At 36.6% G+C, this 24,178-nt stretch overlaps 1 protein-coding gene across 5 annotated transcripts in view; it reads right to left on the reverse strand.

Annotated features, from left to right (window-relative positions):
• Window positions 1–24,178, reverse strand: part of LOC137650708 (dentin sialophosphoprotein-like) — a 117,383-nt gene continuing 93,205 nt past the window's right edge. For 2 of the 5 annotated variants that reach the window (XM_068383880.1, XM_068383874.1), the window contains 8 exons: window positions 22,206–22,330; window positions 21,031–21,170; window positions 14,489–15,077; window positions 11,086–11,196; window positions 9,614–9,694; window positions 7,022–7,174; window positions 5,534–5,629; window positions 870–4,660 (listed from right to left, as the gene is read on the reverse strand). In XM_068383880.1, the coding sequence (XP_068239981.1) occupies window positions 2,267–4,660; window positions 5,534–5,629; window positions 7,022–7,174; window positions 9,614–9,694; window positions 11,086–11,196; window positions 14,489–15,077; window positions 21,031–21,170; window positions 22,206–22,330 (3,689 nt within the window). In that variant the 3' untranslated portion in view covers window positions 870–2,266. Of the gene's footprint in view, window positions 563–867; window positions 4,661–5,533; window positions 5,630–7,021; window positions 7,175–9,613; window positions 9,695–11,085; window positions 11,197–14,488; window positions 15,078–21,030; window positions 21,171–22,205; window positions 22,331–24,178 lie in introns of those variants that run through there. The other 3 variants (XM_068383884.1, XM_068383894.1, XM_068383889.1) reach the window with 3 other exon arrangements.

Consider the following 24,178-nt stretch of genomic DNA (forward strand, 5'->3'; position numbering starts at 1 on the left):
GTAATAATAATAATAATAATAATAATAATAATAATAATAATAATAATAATAATAATAATAATAATGTTTGTAATGAATTATTCGGAGAAAAACGAAATGTCGAAATTATATTTAACTGTTATGGGATAATTATCATTTACCAAGTGTTTGGATTTTATACTTTACAATTGCCTAAATCATAACAGAGAGAGAGAGAGAGAGAGAGAGAGAGAGAGAGAGAGAGAGAGAGAGAGAGAGAGAGAGAGAGAGAGAGAGAGAGAGAGAGAGAGAGAGAGAGAGAGAGAGAGAGAGAGAGAGAATGTTCAGTCCTACACATCAACTGTGAGTTCCAAGTGATATTCGTATTCCATGCCCTAATAAACATTCATGACACACGAGCTAGGAAGCTTACTAACATGAAATAGACTGGGGGAAAAAACTACTATAATATTTTACACTGAGAAGGAACACGTATCAAATCTAAAGGATAAAGGATAATTCTTTGACAAAGTTTTAGAAAAAACTTATCCGAAATTTCTTGGCCTATCACTCCGGGACAAATGGCTCCCTCTATTGTCGATATCTGAAAGAAGACCAGACCAGTGTTAGTAGAAAAACACACAGGATCCATTAATGGGGGAAAATAATTAAATAAATAAGTTATTTTCAGGTAAATAGATTAAAATAAAAAGTACCCTTTTTAATACATGACAGCACAAACACAATGTTACAGAAATCATTATGGTAATATTAAAGACAAAATAAAATAATATCTTAATACATTCAAAACAAGGATTTTTCAAATACAAAGTACCCTTTTTTAATTAATGGCAACACAAACACAAATGTTACAGAAATCATTATGGTAATATTAACAAAAAATAAATAAAGTAATATTTTAATACATTCAAAACAAATGAAGGGCTTAAGGTACAAGTGTTATGATTTTAGCAACGATTTGAAAAAATAAGTTTAAGTGAAATTAGATATGCATGGGAAATAGAGAAATATGTTATCTAGGCCTACGTAAGAGACTAAAGATTATATATTATGAATTCATGCATTTAGATAAAAAGAGATATAAAGAGTGAAAGTTTATTACGGTTTAACTTTAGATTATTAATACTTGTTAAGACTTACATCGTTTTTCCCTACATTATAGGCCTATTTAGACTTTCTTCATGAACCTCTTAGGTCTTCTCACGAGAAAGATTTATGAACTAGAGGGCTACAGATCTCGTAGAAATAATGAATAATGGCTGGTCTGGTTGTTAAAATAAATAAAAAATAAACTTGAAGAGGCATCAGTCAGTTCTCCTAAAAAGTACGAGAGAGAGAGAGAGAGAGAGAGAGAGAGAGAGAGAGAGAGAGAGAGAGAGAGAGAGAGAGAGAGAGAGAGAGAGAGAGAGAGAGAGAAATGGCAACAGGTGAACACAATGGTAATTGTAAAGAAAATAACTGATGTAATTTCCTTAAATAATCAAATTACCTTGAAAAGCCAGAGATATAATCTAATGCACTATAAATTTAGGAATAAATAGCTTAGTATCTTATTATTTTTGGTCTAGAAAAAAATATTTCAAGATGGAATACAACTTTCACAGTCACTTAACCTATGTAATCATAACAGAGTCATCTGTAATTTTTTACATATTTGGGCATTTCGAATTATTTTAAATTTAGTTTTTGCATTTGGTACTTTCTATGGTCATATTGTGAACTCCTTTCTTTATCGCATTTTCAAAGTAGCATGTTTTAAGGAAAAGATTCTCAATCTGGGGTACCCATGTACCCCAAGTGGTACCATTTTTACTTTTCAAGGGGTATATTGGGTCTGAGAAAATAGCCAGTACAGCTCAATACATGAGGTAGGCTAATCTTCAATAGGATTGAATAATAAAATTATATTGCAATATTAATTGTTTCTCCTTTTCATCCTCCATTTTAGAGGTACACAGGAATCTATAGAAATGCCCAATGGGTTCAGAAGAACAAAAAGGTTGGGAATCACTGCAAAGGAATACGCGTAGATGACCAGGGTTCTGTGCCTAAGCTGGAAGGAAGAGAAGTGTAAATGTACAGACAGAAATAATAAGGTTTTCAGAAATAAGATGCATTTTTATTACGTTATGTTGTATTGTCAATGAATATTTTGGCTTCGATGCTGTGCAAGTCGTGGAGGAGTAAGTACCATTACAAACAGTTACACATACTTAGTTATACTTATAAAATCCTAAATACACACATACATATCTGTGTGTGTATTTGTGTTTATATATAAAGGACACTAATATCGGCTGGACATACTGCTGTATTTAGAAGATGTATTTCCATATTTACCAGTGGGACTGTCATTGCCATACCTACCAGTTCCACTGAGAGCACTCAGCTTGCTGCTGCTGTTGCTGCCACTACTATACGTTGTGTTTTGGGTGGGGGATAAAACAGAAGAGGAGCCATATCTACTGCTTATGCCTTTTGAGGCTGTGTCAGATCCTCTTGTGTTGACTGGAGAACTATATCTACCAATTCTACTTCTAGAAACAGTGTCAGTGCCTCCTTTTGACTCTGATGTACCATATCTACCAGTACTACTAGGGCTATTGTCAGTCGTTCCCTTTGATACTGACGTGCTATATCTACTACTTGGGGCAGAGTCAGTAACCCCCTTGGACAGAGATGTACCATATCTACTACTAGAACTGGTGTCAGTGGCTCCCTTGAGTGCTGATGTACTATATCTATTACTACGGCTAGAATCAGTTGCTTCCTTGGCCCCTGGAGTACTATATGTGCTACGACTTCCAGAATCGCTAGGCCTCAAGGATCTTGAAATATCATATCTACTACTTGAACCCAAATCTTTCAGTCCTGATGAGCCATCCGAGGATGTATATCTATTACTACTAGGCCTATAATCTTTTACTCCAACATTACTTGTAGAATTATATCTCTCGCTAAGAGTTGAGTCTGTTCCTCCAGTGCCAAGATTGGAACTTGTCCTATTTCTGTAAAGAGTTGAATCACTACCAGCACCTAAATACCTCCTCTGGGTATTACCAGTTGAGGTAGATGATTTGCTCCTATTACTGATGCCAGCTGGACTAGAGTCTGACAACCCATTATTGCCAGTAGCACTGCCTGATGATGAATCATACCTGCTTAAATAACTGCTTCCATAACTACTTGTAGATGATGGACCAAAACGAGATGTAGACGAGGAGTCACGAAATCTTGAGAGAGAGGGAGCTCGTGTTAAAGACACAGAAGATTCTCTGGTTCTACTGATGGAATTATCACTTGGCCTCGAAAAAGTGGATCCTAAATCCCTGGACTTGGTTGAAGAGATATCTCTACTCGAACTGTAGCGGGATGCAGATGTATCTCGTGTTCTGGGACTGTAAGAATCACTTGGGCGAGAAGATGAAATATCACTATTTGGTAAAAACCGACTTCTAGATTTGCTATCATCATTACTTGTAGCAGAAGTAATACTGCTTCCCCATCTACTTCTGCCATAGGGTGTGGCAGTTTTATTATCATCTGTAGGATTTGACCTTTTCCGCAAGTATGCTGGCATTTCCTGAACTTTATTTTCCGTTGATTCTCGTCTCCTCATATAAGATAATTCAGGTTTATTTTCAGTTGACTCTCTTCTTCTCATGAATGGTAGGGAGCTCGATTTGTCGTCATCAGCTCCGATAGTTTTACGAAGTTCAACTTTAGTTTGTGGCGGTTCTTCTCGAGAACTGGTTCTCCATCGGCTAGAGGGGGAACTAACATCAGTTTTTTCTCCAGTTGATACTTTCCTGCTACCGAATGGTGTATCTGAGGAGCTCTTATTAGTTGAATCTTCATCACGTGATCTGTTTCTCCACCTGTTAGACAGGAAACCAGGAGGCTCACTTTCTTCACTAGGTTTAACTACACTTGAGCTAGAGTCTGTTGTTGTTCTCCATCTGTTTGTGGAAAAACTAGATGGTTTAAAATCGTCTGTTGATTTACTAGAATCTTCCTGAGTTTTAGTTCTCCACCTGTTGGTAGAGAAACTAGATGGCGTGTATTCAACTGCTTTTGTAGCTTTCTCAGAATCTTCCTCTTTCGTTCTTGTTCTCCACCTATTAGTAGAAAAGCTTGTGGGTTTATATTCTTCCACAGGAGTAGTCTTGATGGATTCAGAATCGTCATCACGAGTTTTAGCTCTCCATCTGTTAGTGGAGAAGCTCATTGGCTTGTATTCATCTATGGGAGATTTTTTGGGAGTAGGGTTATATGATATAGAGTCACTACCATCACCCCTTCTCCTGATTCTTGTCACTTCAGGAATCTGAAGGGACATATTTGCAGCTCTGTGACGTTTCCGCCATTGACTAGTCTCACTGGATGTTTGCTGAGATTCATCTTCTTCCTCCTCCTCCTTTGGACGGCGTCGTCTTATTGCAACCTCTGTCTTCACCTCCTCTTTGCTATAATCTTCTGTGTCGATTTGATACAACAGCTCTGTGATGATCCCAGGATTAATGTCCCCATCTCGTTCCTCAACTTTTGTGTTTGGATCCACAGCAGCTTTCATGAAGTAGAAGTCAAGTTCTTCAGTGGAAACTGTGTATTGTGCACCTGTTCCTCCCCAAAGCTCAACTTCCGAACTGCCAGAACTCATTCGTCCAATTTTCACCATAACCTATAAAGATAAAACATCAAGTAATTGGTATTGCCTTTCCTGGGTAGACTACTAGATTACAACAGGAAATAATCATAAGACCAAGAAATTGAAACTATTAATTTAGCCTTTTGCTGATGTCCAAGGAGTATAGGCCTTGCAATATCTGATTTTAAAATTGTAGCCTTCATTTTAATGTAAACATGAGTGCGGTAGAAATAACATAATATCATATCTTCTGTTAAAGATGAAACCCCATCAAACAACTTATTAAATATTGCAAGGTTTTTTAGACAGAAATTCTTATATCAAACACGAAAGTAAATCAGCAATTACGAACAAGTAATGTTTTTCATGCAAAATCTGTCCGTGACATCAGTAAGTTAAACGGATTTCTGCAACTAAATCACAATGACCAAAACTGTCAATAGGTTTCAATCGTTGAGAAAACAGCCTGTTAAGATAATTAAAATAGATTTCACCTTGATGTCTCATCTACAAAATACTGTTTTGCTTACTGATCTAAGTGGTCTACATCACTCTTAGTTTTGTTTGGACTCATAACGTGGGCAGATGTATTGATTATTAAAAAACCCCTTAAGTCTGTATTACCAAGGCAGCATGAATTCAATATGAAAAATATTAGGGGCTCAATAATTGAGTTTGAAAATCAACCATGCACACATAAAATGAAGCTTTTCCTCCTGAAACGTTTGCTTGCCACTTTTGGATGACAAAGATAATGCTGCCAGCTGAAAATGTGAACAACATTAAGTGGCATATCATGAGTTTTATTGAGCAGTTTTCAACTGTTTCCTTGCTGCACACTATGAGCTATGATTTCCTGCTCTAAAAAACCACGCAATACGTTTGACACTGTAAGACAACACAAACCTTGTAACTTTGGTTAGCTTCAATGCGGACTGGTTCAGAGAACATAAGACGGACGTCTGCGGTCTCCTGCTTTTCACCCGAAACCCGGCAGTATGTCTGAGAAGAGAAAGAAAACATACATTTTAATTCCTTAAATATCTTCCATAATTCACTTTTTTTATGCACACCTCTATTCTTTTATCTTTTTATAGAATGGATTGGATTTATGGATTTGGGCCAGAAGGCCCAGCGCTTGGACACAGGAAGCCATTCAGTGCCAATGTGGAACAGCTGCAGTATGAAGGAAGAATACAGACTGGGCAGCAAGATATCAGAAGACTAAAATATTTAAGGAATAACTTTAAAAGAAGAATATACAGTTGGATACAGGAGTTCCTGACTGGTAAAGTCTCTGCCTGGTGTTTACCAGATCGAGGTTCGAGTCCCGCTCAGACTCGTTAGTTCCTTTAGTGTTTGCAACCTTATCATCCTTGTGAGCTAAGGTTGGGGGGTTGGGGGAGCCTATAGGTCTATCTGCTGAGTCATCAGCAGCCATTTCCTGGCCCTCCCTGGTCCTAGCTTGGATGGAGAGGGGGCTTGGGCACTGAACATATATGTCCTGCTTGCTAGGGCAATGTCACTGTCCCTTGCCTCTGCCATTCATGAGTGACCTTTTAACGTTTAAACCTCACTGAGGAAATGCACCCTGTCACACCCTTACTTCGCGGTGTGTAACCAAACAGATAGTGTAGGGAGAGATGGCAGAGGTGGTGGATGGGGCTAAGCACAGGAACTTGCCATGCAGTAAAGGTGTGGCTGGGTGCACTTCGTCAGAGTCAGGTGTACCAGGAATTCCTGTGTCCAACTGTACCTTTAATGTAAATGATGAAAATGGAATTTATATTGGAAATAAAATTAAATTATGAAATTAAAACATTGTAAACAAAAACCCCAAGAGAAATAAATGCAAAATTACCCAGACTAAGAGAAAATATATTGTAGGTTTGAAATCAATATATTTTAAAACCCTTTAAGACACTTGCTCTTCATTATATAAGGGAGATTAATCTATGATAAAAATCTATCAATGAAACTCATGATGATGGTGAAAATTAATATAACACAGAAATAGAAAGTCGTTGAAGTGCCTATTTAAATATACATAAAACAGCCCATAAAACATGTTAGCTATGGTAAGCACCTCTTCTAGAAGAAGGACACCCTAAAATCAAACCATTGTTCTCTAGTCTTGGGTAGTGCCGAGTTCTCTTGCTTGAGGGCACACTCGGGCACAGTATTCTATCCCATTTCTCTTCCTCTTGTTTTATATAGCAGATATTTATTTTGATGTTACTCTTCTTAAGATATTTTCTTTTTCCTTGTTTCCTCTCCTACTGGGATATTTTCTTTGTTGGAGCCTCTGGGCTTATAGCAATCTGCTTTTCCAGCTAGGGTTGTAGCTTAACAAGTAATAATAATAATAATAATAATAAACGAATAGTTGCAAACCTGTATAATATCAGTCCATTGTCTGGTTTCCCATGGTCCTTGGCAATGAATAGTGATCCCCATGTCAGTGCTACTGAAGAGGAACCCGAATCCCACACCAATCAGTTTGATGTTTTTGTTGACTCTGAACCTCAATTCGTGGGGTAGATAGATCTGCAAAAGAAATAGGTTTCTCATTACACTACTACACGATTATTGGTAACGTCTCTGCCTGGTGTTTGCCAGAAGTGGGTTCGAGTCCCGCTCAGACCCATTAGTGCCTTTAGTGTCTGCAAACTCGTTACTGCCTCTAGTGTCTGCAATCTTACCATCCATGTGAGCTAAAGTTGGGGGGTTTGGGGAAGCCTATAGGTCTATCTGCCGAGTCATCAGAAGCCATTGCCTGGCCCTACCTGGTCCTAGCTTGGGTGGAGAGGGCGCTTGGGCGGTGATCATTTAATATGTGGTCAGGCTCTAGGGCATTGTCCTCCTTGCTAGAACCAGTTTTATTATTACAATATTACAAGAGATTTGTAACGTCTCTGCCTGGTGTTTGCCAGAGATGGGTTCGAGTCCCGCTCAGACTCGTTAGTGCCTCTAGTGTCTGCAACCTTACCATCCTTGTGAGCTACGGTTGGGGGGGGGGGGATTGAAGCCTATAGGTCTATCTGCTGAGTCATCAGCAGCCATTGCCTCCCCCTCCCTGGTCCTAACTTGGGTGGAGAGGGGGCTTGGGCACTGATCATATATGTGGTCAGTCTCTAGGGCATTGTCCTGCTTGCTAGGGTAATGTTATTGTCCCTTGAATCTGCCATTCATGAGCGGCCTTTAAACCTTTAAACCTTAAAGAGATACCTGATGGCATAAGTGTATGGAACTGATTTTCAAGGGTCAGAGTTTGAAATTTAATAAGAGATAGGGGTATTTTTCCCTGTTGGATTTCTTGGGGTTATAGGATCCTGCTTTTTTAGCTATGGGTTGTGGCTTAGTTAATAATAATAATAATAATAATAATAATAATAATAATAATAATAATAATAATAATAATAATAATATAGGCTATTTTCTCCTGTTGGAGCCCTTGGGCTTAGAGCCTCCAGCTTTTCAGACTAGGGTTGTGGCTTAACTAATAATAATAATAATAATAATAATAATAATAATAATAATAATAATAATAATAATAATAATAATAATAGACCTTATCTACTTAGCTTTTCCCAGTAACTCTTCACAATACATGTCTTTCTGGGAGGATTTTCGCATTTTTTAAGATTTAAAAAACTTTTCTTTAACTTAGTACTGATTATTTCATGCATAAATTGTTTCAGTAAAGTAAATTATTTTAATTTCAGAAAGTTATTGGTGATTAGACTGTAATAAACATTGTTTTTTAGAAGAATATTTGAAGAAACTGTAACCTTATACACCAAGCTAGCAAAAATATGAAAATAAAAATATAATAGTTTATTTATATATGTTAAAAAGTAAAGTGTATATTTCAAGAGAGTAAAATTTGTATATAAATGTATACTGTAATGTAATGGCATGGTTAAATATGATCAAGATTTATCTATTCTAAAAACCCAAGTAGTACCAACTAAACTAGGCTGAGGCCCTCGTCAGGCTGGGAGGAGCTAAGAGGTAAAAATCCCCCCTTTCTTGCTTCTTGATGTCGACTAGCCACCCCCCCCCCCTCTCCCCCCCCAAATTAGGCAAAGTGCCCTGGTAGATAGATAGAGAGATAAATCTACATTTGGTGAACAGCCATACCACAGTAAGTTAAGAAAGTAAACACAAAAATGGAGAATAATCAATGCACAAGAATCTATCCAATTCATATAATTATAAGCAACACTAAACTTTAAAAGATCGTTGTGAATGGGAGAGCTAAGGGACATTGGCAATGCCCTTGAGACTGGTCTTATGTATATATGATCAGTGTCCAAGCCACCTCTCCATCCAAGTTAGGACCAGGGAGGGCCAAGCAATGGCTGCTGATGACTCAGCAGGTAGACCTATAGGCTCCCCAAAACTGCACATCCTTAGCTCACAAGGATGGTGAGGATGCAGACACTACAAGAAACTATCGAGCTTGAGGGGGACTCGAACCCCAGTCCTGCAGATTGCTATGTAGGGTCGCTTCCAACAGGTTACCACATTAGCTGGGTTAAATATTCAGAAATTAGAATTCGAAAGGTTTAATTGATAAGCAGCTTTTCTAGAAGGACACTCCAATCAAACAATTGTTCCCTAGTCTTGGGTAGTGCCATAGCCTCTGTACCGTAGTCTTGTACTATCTTGGGGTAGAGTTATCTTGCTTGAGGGCACACTCTGGCACACTATCTATTTGTTTTCTTATTTCTTTCTCACTGGGCTATTTTCCTTGTTGGAGCCCTTAGGGTTATAGCACATGCTTTTCTAGGCTGGGGTTTTAGCTTGGCTAATAATAATAATAATAATAATAATAATAATAATAATAATAATAATAATAATAATAATAATAATAATAATAAAGGGCTTCAGAATTCGAAAGGTTTACGAGTTTGGGGGAAAGTTAACAATCCTCAAATTAATCTACAAATACAATTTTTTTTTTCTTTTTTTTATGCTTACCTGTTCCTGTGGACATCGATACCCTTTACGGAATCGACAGACTTTCTGGAAGGCCAAAACGGTTCCATTTTTGAGGGAGATCTGGAAGAAGAAGATACTTTGAAACGAGGACATTTTCTGAGGGGATTCAAAAGGGTCTTCAAAACAGAATTTTAAAGGTCTTCAGAACATTATTTTTTTTTTAACGTATTGTTTAGTGAGATCAGTGTTACTGTATGGACAAGAGTCGTGGTATGACAATGAAACAATATCCAACAGTCGAGTACACTTTCTGGGAGATTCAAAATGTTCTTCAAAACAGGATTTTAGAGGTCTTCAGAACCCATTTTTATTAACGTATTGTTTAATGAAATCAGTGTTACTGTATGGACATGAGTCGTGGTATGATAATGAAACAATATCCAACAGATTTAGTAGATTTGAGAACAAAGCCCTCAGAAGGATATTGGGAGTTAAATGGCCGGACATGATTAGAAATGATACTAAAAGAGAGATTACTAAAGTGCCATATGTGGATGAGATCATAATGAGGGGTAGATGGAGATGGTTTGGGCATGCTCTTCGCAGTCCCAAAGAGATATTAGTTCACGAAACTTTCAACTGGGCTTCATAAGGCACTAGAAGAGTTGGAAGACCCAGACCTACACGGCTGAGGAATATGAGGCGTGAAGTGGGATGATGAATGGAGAAGTATTGATTTAAGAGCTGAAGATAGAGATAATTGGCGAAATCTAACCGAGGCCCTTTGCGTCAATAGGCGTAGGAGGAGGAAATGATGATGATGATTGATTACTTTGATTGTTTAACGATCGGATACTTACAAGTATGTGAACATCTCTTAATAATAGCATGCACCTATAACACCTTCATGAGGAATTCTCTTACGGTAAAGGGATGAATTAATTGGCCGTCTTTTGAGGTATTTATATTGATTCGAAAAACTACAAATTTAAGATTTTATAGTTTAAATATGAAAAAATCTATTTTAATGATGTGTTCATTTGTTCATTACCTTTCCTGTAATTCATTTCCTTGTTTCCTTTCCTCACTGGGCTACTTTCCCTGTTGGAGCCCTTAGGCATAATTATATTATCTTGCTTTTCCAATTAGGGTTGTAGCTTAAATAATAATAATAATAATAATAATAATAATAGATGCATAAAATTGACGAAATAGATCGACACCCCTTATGGCATCTTGCTTTTCCAACTAGAGTTGCAGCTTAAATAATAATAATAATAATAATAATAATAATAATAATAATAATAATAATAATAATAATAATAATAATAATAATAATAAATAACAATGCTTATAATAATAATAGATGCATAAAATTGACGAAATAGAGTTCGACACTCCTTAGTAAGAAAGGACCTCTTGGCATCCTGGGGATAATACGTTTACCGTCACCAAATCCTTCTGCTTTTTATAAAACGTTTTCATGCTTAAATAAGCCCAACCATACGTACTGTGGGAGAACCTTCCAGGACAGTAGACAAGTTGCTGGATTTTCCTTTGCTACTCTTCTTGTTCTTTTCCTCCGTCTCGGAAGTGAAGCAAAACCACAGCCAGAAGGGGAGCTAGATGTGGAACAGGGGCACACGGAGGCATTGAGGGACAAAGGACGGGGAATAGACGTTTGAAAATTAAGTTGAGAGACGGTCAGACCGTGGAGAGAAAGAGGGAAAATTGGAAATTAACTTGACGCCGTAGGGGGAAAGAAGGAAAATTGAAAATTAACTTGGGAAAGGGTCAAGCCGTGGGGAAAAAGAAGGGAAAATTGGAAATCAACTTGAGGCCGTGGAGAGAAAGAAGGGAGATTAAGAGCCACCAGAGAGGAAACGTAGTGGAGAGGATTTTTTTAAGAAGTTGGATAAAGACAGGTGACATAACACAAGTAATTGTACAATTGTGGGAATTGAGTTCATGTCCCAAAATTTGGATTTTGAACCGAGTTATTGTAAAATTGTGAGGAATTACAAACAGATACTTATATCCATGTCCCAGATTTTGGAGTTAGCAGGACAGGGGCATCCAAGGATTGTTGTAAACAAGGTCAGGTCATAGAAACATTAAAATTGTAATGTGTTATGATAGTGAATAGAAATTGATAGTGAAAACATTGGATAGATGATTAATTTATATTAATAAAGAGAGGAATGAAATTGGAAGGGAATAAAACTTGAAAAATCAAATGGTGAAAATATATGAATAACCATAAAAAATAAACAACAGACAAAAATGATAATTTTGATTGATTTGTAAAAGTAAATAAATATAATAAAAATAGAATTTTTGGGATCAAACAGTCAAAAATAAACAGTAGACAAAAATAAGATTTAGTTTGATGTGTAAAAGTAAATGAAGAACCATAAAAGGAAAAACGTATTTTGGGATCAAACAGTTCGTCAGAAAAATTGATAAAACAGAGGGAATGGTAAATAACAGAACAGGAAGTCATACACAATGGAAATATACATTAACGCATTCGTAAAACAAGTTAATTATACATTAACACATTCGTAACACATTGTTTGGCAATGGAAGGAAGTATTACAAGAAAACTCATGGAATGTTGGTCGAGAAATAGAAGCATATAAATGAATGCAAGGAATATAGAATAAATTATAAACGTTAAAATAGGAATAAAAGGAAGGACAAAGGATGGAATGATTTAAAGAAAACAAAATAAAAGGAACAATGGAAAGATGTGGTCAGGTTGAAAAAAAAGATAGACTAATTAAAAATGTCCAGTAAGTCATAGTAATTTGGATTTACTTAAACTTGAAACTAAACAATCAATGATCTATTGTAGAAGGAAAAATGGACAACTCAAAAATTACTTGAAAAAAAATATGGCCAAAATAGCACACATAGTCCTACAATGACGTCACGTACATTGTATATTTTATGATCTATATCTCTTTTCATTCAATGGAAAAGTTTCTGATCTAAATACTATGGTTTTGGAATTTAAAAAACCCAAACTAAATCATGCCAAGGAAGTGTCTTTAATTACTTTAGATAAAAAACAAGAAATTCTGAAGTCTTTTTTTCTGCTGATGCAAAGACCTGGTCTAAGTGACATCTCAAAATAAAAAAGTTGAAAATCCAAGAAAAAAGCAACAAAGGCAATTCAAGTAAAAAAAGGTCTTATTGGCACTGATACTTATATTGAATAAAGACTATATTAATGACTTTAGCCTAAGAATTCACTATTTTTTTTTTCCTTATGAAAATGCTACATTTTACAGAACTCTAGACACTAAAGCCTAAGGATAATATAAGAGGAATATATGAAATGTTTAACACATTTTATACTCTATAGTTGATGTCTAAGACATTTCCAAAAAAGAGACATTTGGTAATTCTGTCTATTCAAGTATACAATAAAAGAATATTGGTTCTGGATAATTCTATTGGATTACTATGATTGTCTTGTCTTTTTCAAACATTTTGTAGGACCAAAGATGGTCACTTTTATTTTTTTTTTGGGGGGGGGGGGGGGTTAACAGCTCTAAATGGAACAATAAGAACCAAAGTCAAGACAATGAAGGACTTTTCACTGATTATTTTGCATTTATGACTCCAGATAACTTATAATCATTCATCTATTCACTAGATGCTGTGCGTATGGAGGCGCGTAAAATGAATGAATCAATGAAATAATAGATGATAAAACACTGATACGTAACCCTAGAACGGTTTCTGTTTTGAGGGTTGTTCCCTTTTTAAACAAAAACTGGTCAATAAACTTTACTATAATGGTAATAATTCTGTTTGATATAATTCCAATTCATATCTGTAACTTTGAAGTTAGTTATACCCCAATGAGACAGTCATTCAAATATTCACATAAATTTTTCCATTTACTCGCAATCTAAATTCGTCCTACATCAGTACAGTCAGAATTGACAACACATTTCACCAAATCAATGAAATAACTTATCTAAGAATTAAAAAATGACTTAGCTCAGAACTAGATAGGATAAACTAAGCAATGGGGTCACTTATGAAAGAATTACCGAATGACTTATCTCAGAACTAGATAGGATAAACTAAGCAATGGGGTCACTTACCTAAGAATTACCAAATGACTTATCTGAGAACTAGATAGGATAAGCTAAGCAATGGGGTCACTTAGGTAAGAATTACCAAATGACTTATCTCAGAACTAGATAGGATAAGATAAGCAATGGGGTCACTTATGTAAGAATTGCCAAATGACTAATCTCAGAACTAGATAGGATAAGATAAGCAATGGGGTCACCTAAGTAAGAATTACCAAATGACATATCTCAGAACTAGATAGGATAAGCTAAGCAATGGGGTCACTTATCTAAGAATTACCAAATGACTGATCTCAAAACTAGATAGGATAAGCTAAGCCATGGGGTCACTTACGTAATAATTACCAAATTACTTATCTCAGAACTAGATAGGATAGGCTAAGCAATGGGGTCACTTATGTAAGAATTACAAAATGACTTATCTCAGAACTAGATAGGATAAGCTAAGCAATAGGGTCACTTATGTAAGAATTACCAAATGACTTATCCCAGAACTAGATAGGATAAGCTAAGCAATGTGATCACTCATGTAAGAATTACCAAATGACTTATCTCAGAACTAGATAGGATAAGCTAAGCAATGGGGTCTCTCACGTAAGAATTACCATATGACTTATCTCAAAACTAGATAGGATAAGCTACGCAATGGGGTCACTTAAGTAAGAATTACCAAATGACTTATCTCAGAACTAGATAGGATAAGCTAAGCAATGTTTCACAACAGCAAGAACGCCTGTGTCTTGTAATATTCACTGGACAATGTGTAATGGTGATTCATAAATATAATAAAAGCATAACAGACCTGCTTGTTGTTATTGAAGTCAAGGTTTCTTGGAATCTCTAGGCCCCGGGTCATGAAAAACGCTATGACCTCGGCCTTTCCGAGGCACTCCGAGGTCAAGACGGTGGTCACAAAGTCATTGTCTTCGATTTTTTCAAAATCCACTATTTTGATGAGTTCCTCAACTACATCTCCGAGCTGAGATATCTTCAAGTTCTGAGTGTTGATATATCGCAGGCCCCAGTCCCTAATAGCTTCGAAGAGCTTTAAGTGATCGTCAAACTTGAGGTCCTTGTAATGCATGACTTTGCAGACGACGGGCTTATCGAGGTTTAGAAATCCTTCGCAAGGGATGACTTCATTGCAGTATTTAGCCAAAACCTTCAGACACTTCTCGTACATGTCGTTGAGCGACTGCTCGGATAAGACGAGGAGATCGAAGAGGTTAGTCTTCATGTCATCAGTCGATGGCTGGTATTCGTCGAGAAATTCTTCGAGGTACGTGAGTGACTTGATACCCATTCCTGCCAGACCCCATCTCTTACTCGCCCGTAGCAGCTCAAAGGCAACGTTTATGTTATTGCAGTCAATACTGTCAGTGTAAATGTACCTGAAAGAGGATAATAAGGATAATACATATCAGCAAAAGTACTGCCCACTCATGTGAATTTTTTTCTTTCTGAAATTAAGGGATATCTGTCCTAACTATTCTATTTTGCATTACCTACTATGAACTTAAGGTACTAGAAATGCAATGAATTTTGAGGAGAATATATTGAAAGTAATAAAGTATAGAAAATGTATCAGAGATGAACTCAACAGTTGTGATCAAGAATGCAATAAAAATGGAATTTTTTTTTTCAGAGATTAATCAATACTGTGCTTTGATAAAGTGGTCCATAAATCCAAGTAAATTAGTAGGAACGGCAGATGGAAAAACTTCCAACAAACAGAAGAAGCCAGTCTTGCTAATGTTGCTGTGACTGATACTGTATACTTCAACACAGCATAGTGGTTTTCACTTCCATATTGCATCTCAGAAAATATCTCTTTAGGACATACATTGCAGTGAATACCATGGACAGAAATCTCTTGAGTAGATCAAAGCCCTTTTAAAGACAAAAATCTGCACAATCTACTACAGAATTCTAATTCTTCTTTGAGCCAATACGAAATACGAAAAGCTCCAAATAGAGTAAATTTTAGAGTTTTTTTTAAGATAAAGCACCAAGTACACTATATTTGAAGGTTATGCTGGAATTTCATGATGCCCACCTTACGATCAAAGAGTTGTCCTAGTTTATTGGAAACGTCCCTGGCCCCCAATCTGCTAGACTGGGGTTCGAGACCTGCTGAAGCTCGATAATTTCTTGTAGTGTCTGTAACCTTGCCATCCTTGTGAGCTAGGGACGGAGGAGCCTATAGATCTACCTGCTGAGTCGCCAGCAGCCATTGCCTGGCCCTCACTGGTTATAGCTTGATGGAGAAAGGCTTAGGCGCTGATCATATGTATATATGGTCAGTCTCTAGGGCATTGTCCAGCTAGGCCATTGTCACTATATAAGGTTAGTCTCTGGGGCATTATCGTGCTAGCTAGAGCATTGTCACTGTGCCTTGCCTCTGCCATTCATGAGCAAACCTTTAAACCCTTTAAAATTAATTTTAGCTTCTCTATACAGCCTAACACAATCAGCAGAGGAATATCTTAAGACAATATGGAACCCACGAGCGTATCTCGTAGAGAAATCAAAAGTTTTTGTATCATTCTTGATAATTTCTACCAAGTTTAAAAAATAAATATAATCTAAAGTAACGAATAGATATGAATACATTACGAGATAATTGGAGTTTTGAGGTTAACAATAAACCCATTTTGATTCAAGTTGCATACACCATCTCTAAGTCAAATATTGCGACAGATTAAAGAACCAGATTGTCTAAAGATAAACACAATGATTAGAGACGTTTTGCAGATGCCAGATCTTGTCATCCCAGACGTCTTGCCAGAGGGGTGCTATACATCTTCGAATATTTCATCACTTGCTTACTTTTTAAGCAATATGCATTTAAGTAACTGATTTTTAAGGGTAATTGTAACTCTGCTTAAATAAGTAGTTTTGAGTACTACTGTATGTGTTCGCTTACTTTTTAGGTAATATGCATTTAAGCAACTGATTTTTAAAGGTAATTGTATACCCCTATTTGAATGAACAGCTTTGAGTTCTATCATTACTTGCTTATTTCTTAAGCAATACAGTATACATTTAAGTAAGTGATTTTTAAAGGTAATTATACCCCCTTTTAAATAAGTAGTTTTGAGTACAACAGTGTGTTCACTTACTTTTTAGGTAATATGCATTTAAGTAACTTATTGTTAAGGGTAATTGTAGCCCCGTTTGAATAAGTAGTTTTGAGTACTACAGTAAGTGTTATCTTACTTTTTAGGTAATATGCATTTAAGTAACTGATTTTAAGGGTAATTGTAACTCTGTTTGAATAAATAGTTTTGAGTGCAACAGTATGTGTTATTTTACTTTCAAGGTAATAAGCATTTAAGTAACTGATTTTTAAGGGTAATTGTAACTCTGTTTGAATAAATAGGTTTAAGTTCTACAGTATGTGTTCACTTACATTTTAGGTAATGTGCATTTAAGTAACTTATTTCTAAAGGTAATTGTAACTCTGAATAAATAGTTTTGAGTACATCAGTATGTTTTCACTTACATTTTACGTAATATGCATTTAGGTAACTGATTTTTAAGGGTAATTGTAGCCCTGTTTGAATAAATAGCTTTGAGTTCTATTTTTACTTGCTTACTTTTTAAGTAATATGCCTTCAAGTATATGATATTTAGGGGCAACTTTGATTTTTATTTGTATAAGTTTCATTTGGTAAATGTTAACAACTTAGTTACACTTTTTATAATTTATATATGAAAGATTTATTCTAATGAGTTCTTAGGATATTTTATTTTAATCGTTCATTACTTCTCTTACAGTTCATTTATTACCTTATTTCATTTCCTCATCAGGCTATTTTTCACTCTTGGAACCCAAGGGCTTATAGAATCCTACTTTTCCAATTAGGGTTGTAACTTGGCTTGTAATAATAATAATAATAATAATAATAATAATAATAATAATAATAATAATAATAATAACTAATATAACAAATCGGTCTATTCCTTTCTCTCGGGCTGGGGGAGAGGGAGTATTCATACCCTGGTGAGAAGGGGGTACCCCAAGAGGAACATTCATCAAGAAATTGAGTAGGGGAAGGGTTGAATCTGTGTGTGCATATCTATCTAAACATTTAGCCGCCATTTATGACGGGCCACGTACACTTATTTAAAAACTGTTACATAGTGTTCATGGACTTGAAAAATTACTCAGTATTAACGAGTCTTAGATATATACTGTATATACTTGCTTGAGGGTACACTCGGGCACACTACTCTATCTAATTTCTCTTTTACCCTTTTTTTTTTGTTAAGTTTTTATAGTTTATAGAGGAAATATTTATTTTAATGTTGTTACTCTTCTTGAAATGTTTTATTTTTCCTTGTTTCCTTTCCTCACGGGGATATTTTCCCTGTTGGGGCCCCTGGGCTTATAGCATCCTGCTTTTCCAACTAGGGTTGTAGCTTAGAAAGTAATTCCTTTCCTCATTGGGCTATTTTCCCTGTTGGGGCCCCTGGGATTATAGCATCCCGATTTTTCAACTAGGGTTGTAGCTTAGAAAGTAATTCCTTTCCTCATTGGACTATTTTCCCTGTTGGGGCCTCCTGGGCTTATAGCATCCTGCTTTTCCAACTAGGGTTGTAACTTAGAAAGTAATTCCTTTCCTTACTGGGCTATTTTCCCTCTTTGGGCTCCCCTGGGCTTATTGCATCTTGCTTTTCCAACTAGTTTTGTAGCTTAGAAAGTAATTCCTTTCCTCACTGGGCTATTTTCCCTCTTGGGGGCCCCCTGGGCTTATAGCATCCTGCTTTTCCAACCAGGGTTGTAGCTTAGAAAGTAATAATAATAATAATAATAATAATAATAATAATAATAATAATAATATATCACACGAACTCAAATCAGAGGAAAATTGAATTCTCATGGATATACCACAAATCAGTTTGGTAACTCGAGTATGAAAACATTCTAACATGGCAATTTAACGCTTCATAAGTTTGGTGGCAATAAACGACCGAGCAGCCACGCCCATTCAATTATCGTACATCAGGCATACTTGGCAGGATATGACGATGGTAAAGGGGGCGGTCTTCAAATCCAATTAGTCTCAGTTCAGAGTTGAGATTTATCTTCTTCGCAAGTTATTTGAAAGGATTTGGAGTGCTTCGATATTTATGTTCAAATTATAGTCTTCAAAATGTGGAGATTATCTGGGTAAGTAAACTTCAATCCACAGCTCTCAGATACTATATGAGAGATTCCTGTAGAGTATACTATTCTATCTGATTCCTTATTTCCTTTCCTCACTGAGCTATTTTCCCTATTGGAGCCCTTGGACTGATATCGTTCTGCTTTTCCAAGGTTCCTTATTTCCTTTCCTCACTGGGCCATTTTCCTTGTTGGAGCCCTTGGCCTGATATCGTTCTGCTTTTCCAAGGTTCCTTATTTCCTTTCCTCACTGGGCCATTTTCCCTGTTGGATTCTGCTTTTCCAAGGTTCCTTATTTCCTTTCCTCACTGGGCCATTTTCCCTGTTGGAGCCCTTGGCCTGATATCGTTCTGCTTTTCCAAGGTTCCTTATTTCCTTTCCTCACTGGGACATTTTCCCTGTTGGAGCCCTTGGCCTGATATCGTTCTGCTTTTCCAAGGTTCCTTATTTCCTTTCCTCACTGGGACATTTTCCTTGTTGGAGCCCTTGGACTGATATCATTCTGCTTTTCCAAGGTTCCTTATTTCCTTTCCTCACTGGACCATTTTCCCTGTTGGAGCCCTTGGGGTTATAGCATCCTGCTTTTCAAACCAGGGTTGTAGCTTAGCTAGTAACAATAGTAATAATAACTAGAGGGGCACTTAGTTAACTTATTTCTCGACCTTTTGCTCGACCGTGACCTTGACCTTTGACCTTAACATATACATAATTGACTTGGATTCTCATACACTCAAATATGAACCAAGTTTTAAGTTTATGTGACAATGGTGTCCAAACTCATGGCTGATTACGTTGGACTTAGAAATTTTACAGAGAAGTGAAGAAACTGTATTAAAAGTAAAGTAAGAATTCCTTCGTTCCCTGACTGTTGTTCGCCCAAGAATAATTGTATTAAGCCACTGTTTGATAAAGAGCACTTATTTTATGAATTAGACTGATAATTTCCTGGACTTGCAAGTAACTTAAATGTGCTCAGAGTTCTGTAATAACTTCTTAATGAAATACATATTGTCAAATACAGATTAGACTCTGTCTTACTCCGCCTCTTGAACTTTAATGTATTTCTTATTGAAATTGTTGAGAACAATGACAGGGAGGAACCTATTAGAGGGAGAATATCGAGAGGGAGGCAAAGAATTTGAGGGTGAGATAAGGTGAAGGATGATATGGAGAGAAGAGACTTGGTGTGGAAGAGGATGCCTTTGATAGAAGGCGTTGGAGAGGACGCATCAGACAACCGACCCCTTAATGTAGGGATAACGGTGGGAAAGAAGAGTAGATGGCAAGGCAGGGTGAAGGATGATATGGAGAGAAGAGGTTTGGTGGAAGAGGATGCCTTTGATAGAAGGCGTTGCAGAGTGCGCATCAGACAACTGACCCCTTAATGTAGGGATAACGGTGGGAAAGAAGAGTAGATGGCAAGATAGGGTGAAGGATGATATGGAGAGAAGAGGTTTGGTGGAAGAGGATGCCTTTGATAGAAGGCGTTGCAGAGTGCGCATCAGACAACTGACCCCTTAATGTAGGGATAACGGTGGGAAAGAAGAGTAGATGGCAAGATAGGGTGAAGGATGATATGGAGAGAAGAGGTTTGGTGGAAGAGGATGCCTTTGATAGAAGGCATTGTAGAGGGCGCATCAGGCAACCGACCCCTTAATGTATGGATAACGGGGAAAAGAAGAAGATAAGGTGAAGGATGATATGGAGAGAAGAAGTTTGGTGGAAGAGGATGCCTTTGATAGAAGGCATTGGAGAGGGTGCATCTCCACTATATACTAAAGAGGAAGTGTCTGGTTTATATATATATATTATATATATATATATATATTATATATATATATATATATATATATATATATATATATATATATCTACTCGGTTTCTCACCGTGCCTCGGGTTAAGGGGAGAGAAAGTAGTCTTACCTGGTGAGAGGGGTTCTAATTAGGAAAGGGGGAGGGGGTGGGAAGGGTTAAATCTGTGTATTTGCACGTGTGTGCATATCTATCTGGACATTCAGACGTCATTTCTAACGGGTCGCATGCACTAGTAAATTATAAATAAGAAAAATAAGAAAAGAACCATTAATAATAATAATAATAATAATAATAATAATAATAATAATAATAATAATAATTATGATGATGATAATAATAACAATCAATGAAAACCTTACTTGAGAATATGTTCGAAGTCGGCTGGTTTCATGTCAGTCACCCTGATGGTGGTGACGTCATTTGGGCCAGGATTCTGGTTCACAGCGTAGAGCAGTCTGTAAAGGGGTTGACTAGCCGTTGCTAAGAGCAAGCGATGAGCCTGAAAATGACAAAAAAACACTGTCTTGGGTTAGAGTTCTCTTGCTTGAGGGTACACTAGGGCACACTATTCTATCTCATGACTCTTCCTTTTGTTTTGTTAAAGTTTTTATAATTTATTTAGGAAATATTTTAATGTTGTTACTGTTCTTAAGATATTTAATTTTTCCTTGTTTCCTTTCCTCACTGGGCTATTTTCCCTGTTGGAGGCTCTGGGCTTGTAGCATCCTGCTTTTCTAACTAGGGTTGTAGCTTAGCAAGTAATAATAATAATAATAATAATAATAATAATAATAATAATAATAGTGAACTCTAATTTTCCATATTACAATATCCTAAACACTGACCATGTACATATGATCAACACCCAAGCCAGAATTAAGGAGGGCCAGGCAGTGACTGCTGATGACTCAGCAGGTAGACCTGTAGGATCCCCTATCTTTACAATTATTGTTTATCCTAATGTATATATATAGATAAGAATTCAAAAGTACAGGTACAGTAGGACACAGGAGTTCATGGCACACCTCGCTCCGAAGAAGCGCACTTTGTCACACCTTTACTTTGCAGCATTGGGAGAGATGGCAGTGGTGGTGGGCGGGGCTAAAAAAAAAAGACGGGGCTAAAAAAAAAGAAAAAAGAAAAAAAGGAACTTGCCACGCAGTAAGTATGTGGCTGGGTGCCCTTTCCGGGGCTAAAAAAAAAGAAAAAAGTAAAAAAGGAACTTGCCACGCAGTATGTGGCTGGGTGCCCTTTCCGAGAGTTAAGTGTACCATTAATTCTTATGTCCAACTGTACATATGTGATGTTTTTTTTTTTTTTTTTTTTGCTTGAATTGAACATGTTCATTCAAATACAAACTTTATTTTCATAAATTTACGGGATCTCGCAGCACGGTAAGGGCGTTGCTGGGTGCATTTTCTGAGAAGGATCTTGTCCCATAATACTTAAGTCAGCAGCAAAGACTCTCACATCAAAAGAAACATATATTAAAAAAGCATCTAATTACCTAATCCACCTTATCAAAATTAGTTACCTTGAAAACGGCGACATTGTTGCCTTGTCCCACGCGGATGTTGACGTCAGCAAATTGTCCCGTGTCGAGGAGGTACTGCAGTCTCTCCACTACCGACATCTCGCCTGTGGTTGCCAACTGTTGTTCTGGGGTTGGATGGATGTATGTTAAAGTTTGCTAGATTCATTTATTAGGTTTTTGTAGATTATTTTATTGAATACTTAAGCAGCAAAGAAGGAAGCTGATCTATATATTATATACAGCTAGGGTTGGGGAGACATCAAATAATCCTGCAAAGAATCTGGTAGATTGATTTATAGGGTTTTTGTGATATTTTAATAGTTAATCTGTGCTGAAGGGAGCTAATTTTTATAATAAATAGAGCAAAAGTTGGGGAGACATTATCAAATGCTTTTACAAAGAATTTGGTAGATTAATTTATAAGATTTTTGTGGATTTTTTTAATAGTTAATCTGTGTTGAAGGGAACTAATTTTTATAATAAATAGAGGTAAAGGGGGGGGGGGGACATTATCAAATGATTTTATAATGATTTTGGTAGATTGTTTAAGTTATTTTTTTCAGAGATTCTTTTTATGGAATAGTAAAGCAGTAAAGGGAAATAAATTTTTATAATAAATAGAGTTAGGGCGAGGGAGAAAATTATATCAAATACCTTTATCATAAAAGAAATTGGCAGATTAAAAGAAAATGACTCTGACGTGAAGATCTAGACTCTGAGAGAGAGAGAGAGAGAGAGAGAGAGAGAGAGAGAGAGAGAGAGAGAATCTTCATCTTTCTTTGAATCATCTTACTTTCTTCGATATTTTTATTCATTCATTCAATGATAAAATAAAAAGAAAAATATTTCTGCGGTTTGTTATATACCACCTCGTTCATTATTATCTTAAAACTCGTAATATGTACTCGAGAGATAAGAGTTTTTGGTGACTTGCATGGGAAATGAAATATGTGAGGATGCTAAATTATCCAACATTCTACGCAACACACACACACAATTCGTCTGTAGATTATTTAGTTCTTCCTAGAGCTTTTTCCTTCATTCTAATCCACATTTGAAAGCTAGACGAATGTTATCTAACATTACAATGTAGCCTAGATCTATAACATTTTTTTTTTAAATGAGGCGCAGAGGCGCCCTTTTAGCTCGGAAAGGTTTCCTACTAGCTGATTGATTTAAAGGTTTAAAGGCCACTCATGAATGCCAGGGCCAAGGGACAATGACGTTGACCTATCGAGCAGCACAATGCCCTAGAGAATGACCATATATACATATGATCAGCGCCCAAGCCCCCTGTCCACCCAAGCTAGGACCAAGGAGGGCCAGGCAATGGCTGCTGATGATTCAGCAGATAGACATATAAGGTCCATCAAGCACGCCATTCTTAGCTTACAAGGATGTTGAGATTGTAACGACCAAAGAAACTAACTAGTTTGAGCGGGACTAGAACCCCAGTCTGGCGTTCACCACTCTGGGACGTTACCGCATCGGCCACCACAAGTACCTCGGAAAAATTTTCTACTAGCTGATTAGTTAGAATTATTTTGCCCAAACAATCAGTTAGTAGGAAACTTTTCCTTGCTAAAAGGGCACCCCAGTGAGTCAGTGCAAATTATTATTATTATTACTAGCTAAGCTACAAGCCTAGTTGGAAAAGCAAGATGCTGTAAGCACAAGGGCCCCAACATGGAAAAAATAGCCCAGTGAGGAAAGGAAATATAGAAATAAATAAACGATATAAGAAGTAATGAACAATTATAATAAAATATTCTAAAACCATTAATAACATTAAAACAGATATTTCATATATAGACTATAAAAAGACTTATGTCATCCTGTTCAACATAAAACATTTGCTGCAACTTTAAACTTTTGAAGTTCTACTGATTCAATACCCGATTAGGATGATCATTCCACAACTTGATCACAACTGGAATAAAATTTCCAGAATACTATCTATACATAATTTTTTT

This window comes from Palaemon carinicauda, chromosome 1, assembly GCF_036898095.1.
Source record: "Palaemon carinicauda isolate YSFRI2023 chromosome 1, ASM3689809v2, whole genome shotgun sequence".
NCBI lineage: Eukaryota > Metazoa > Arthropoda > Malacostraca > Decapoda > Palaemonidae > Palaemon > Palaemon carinicauda.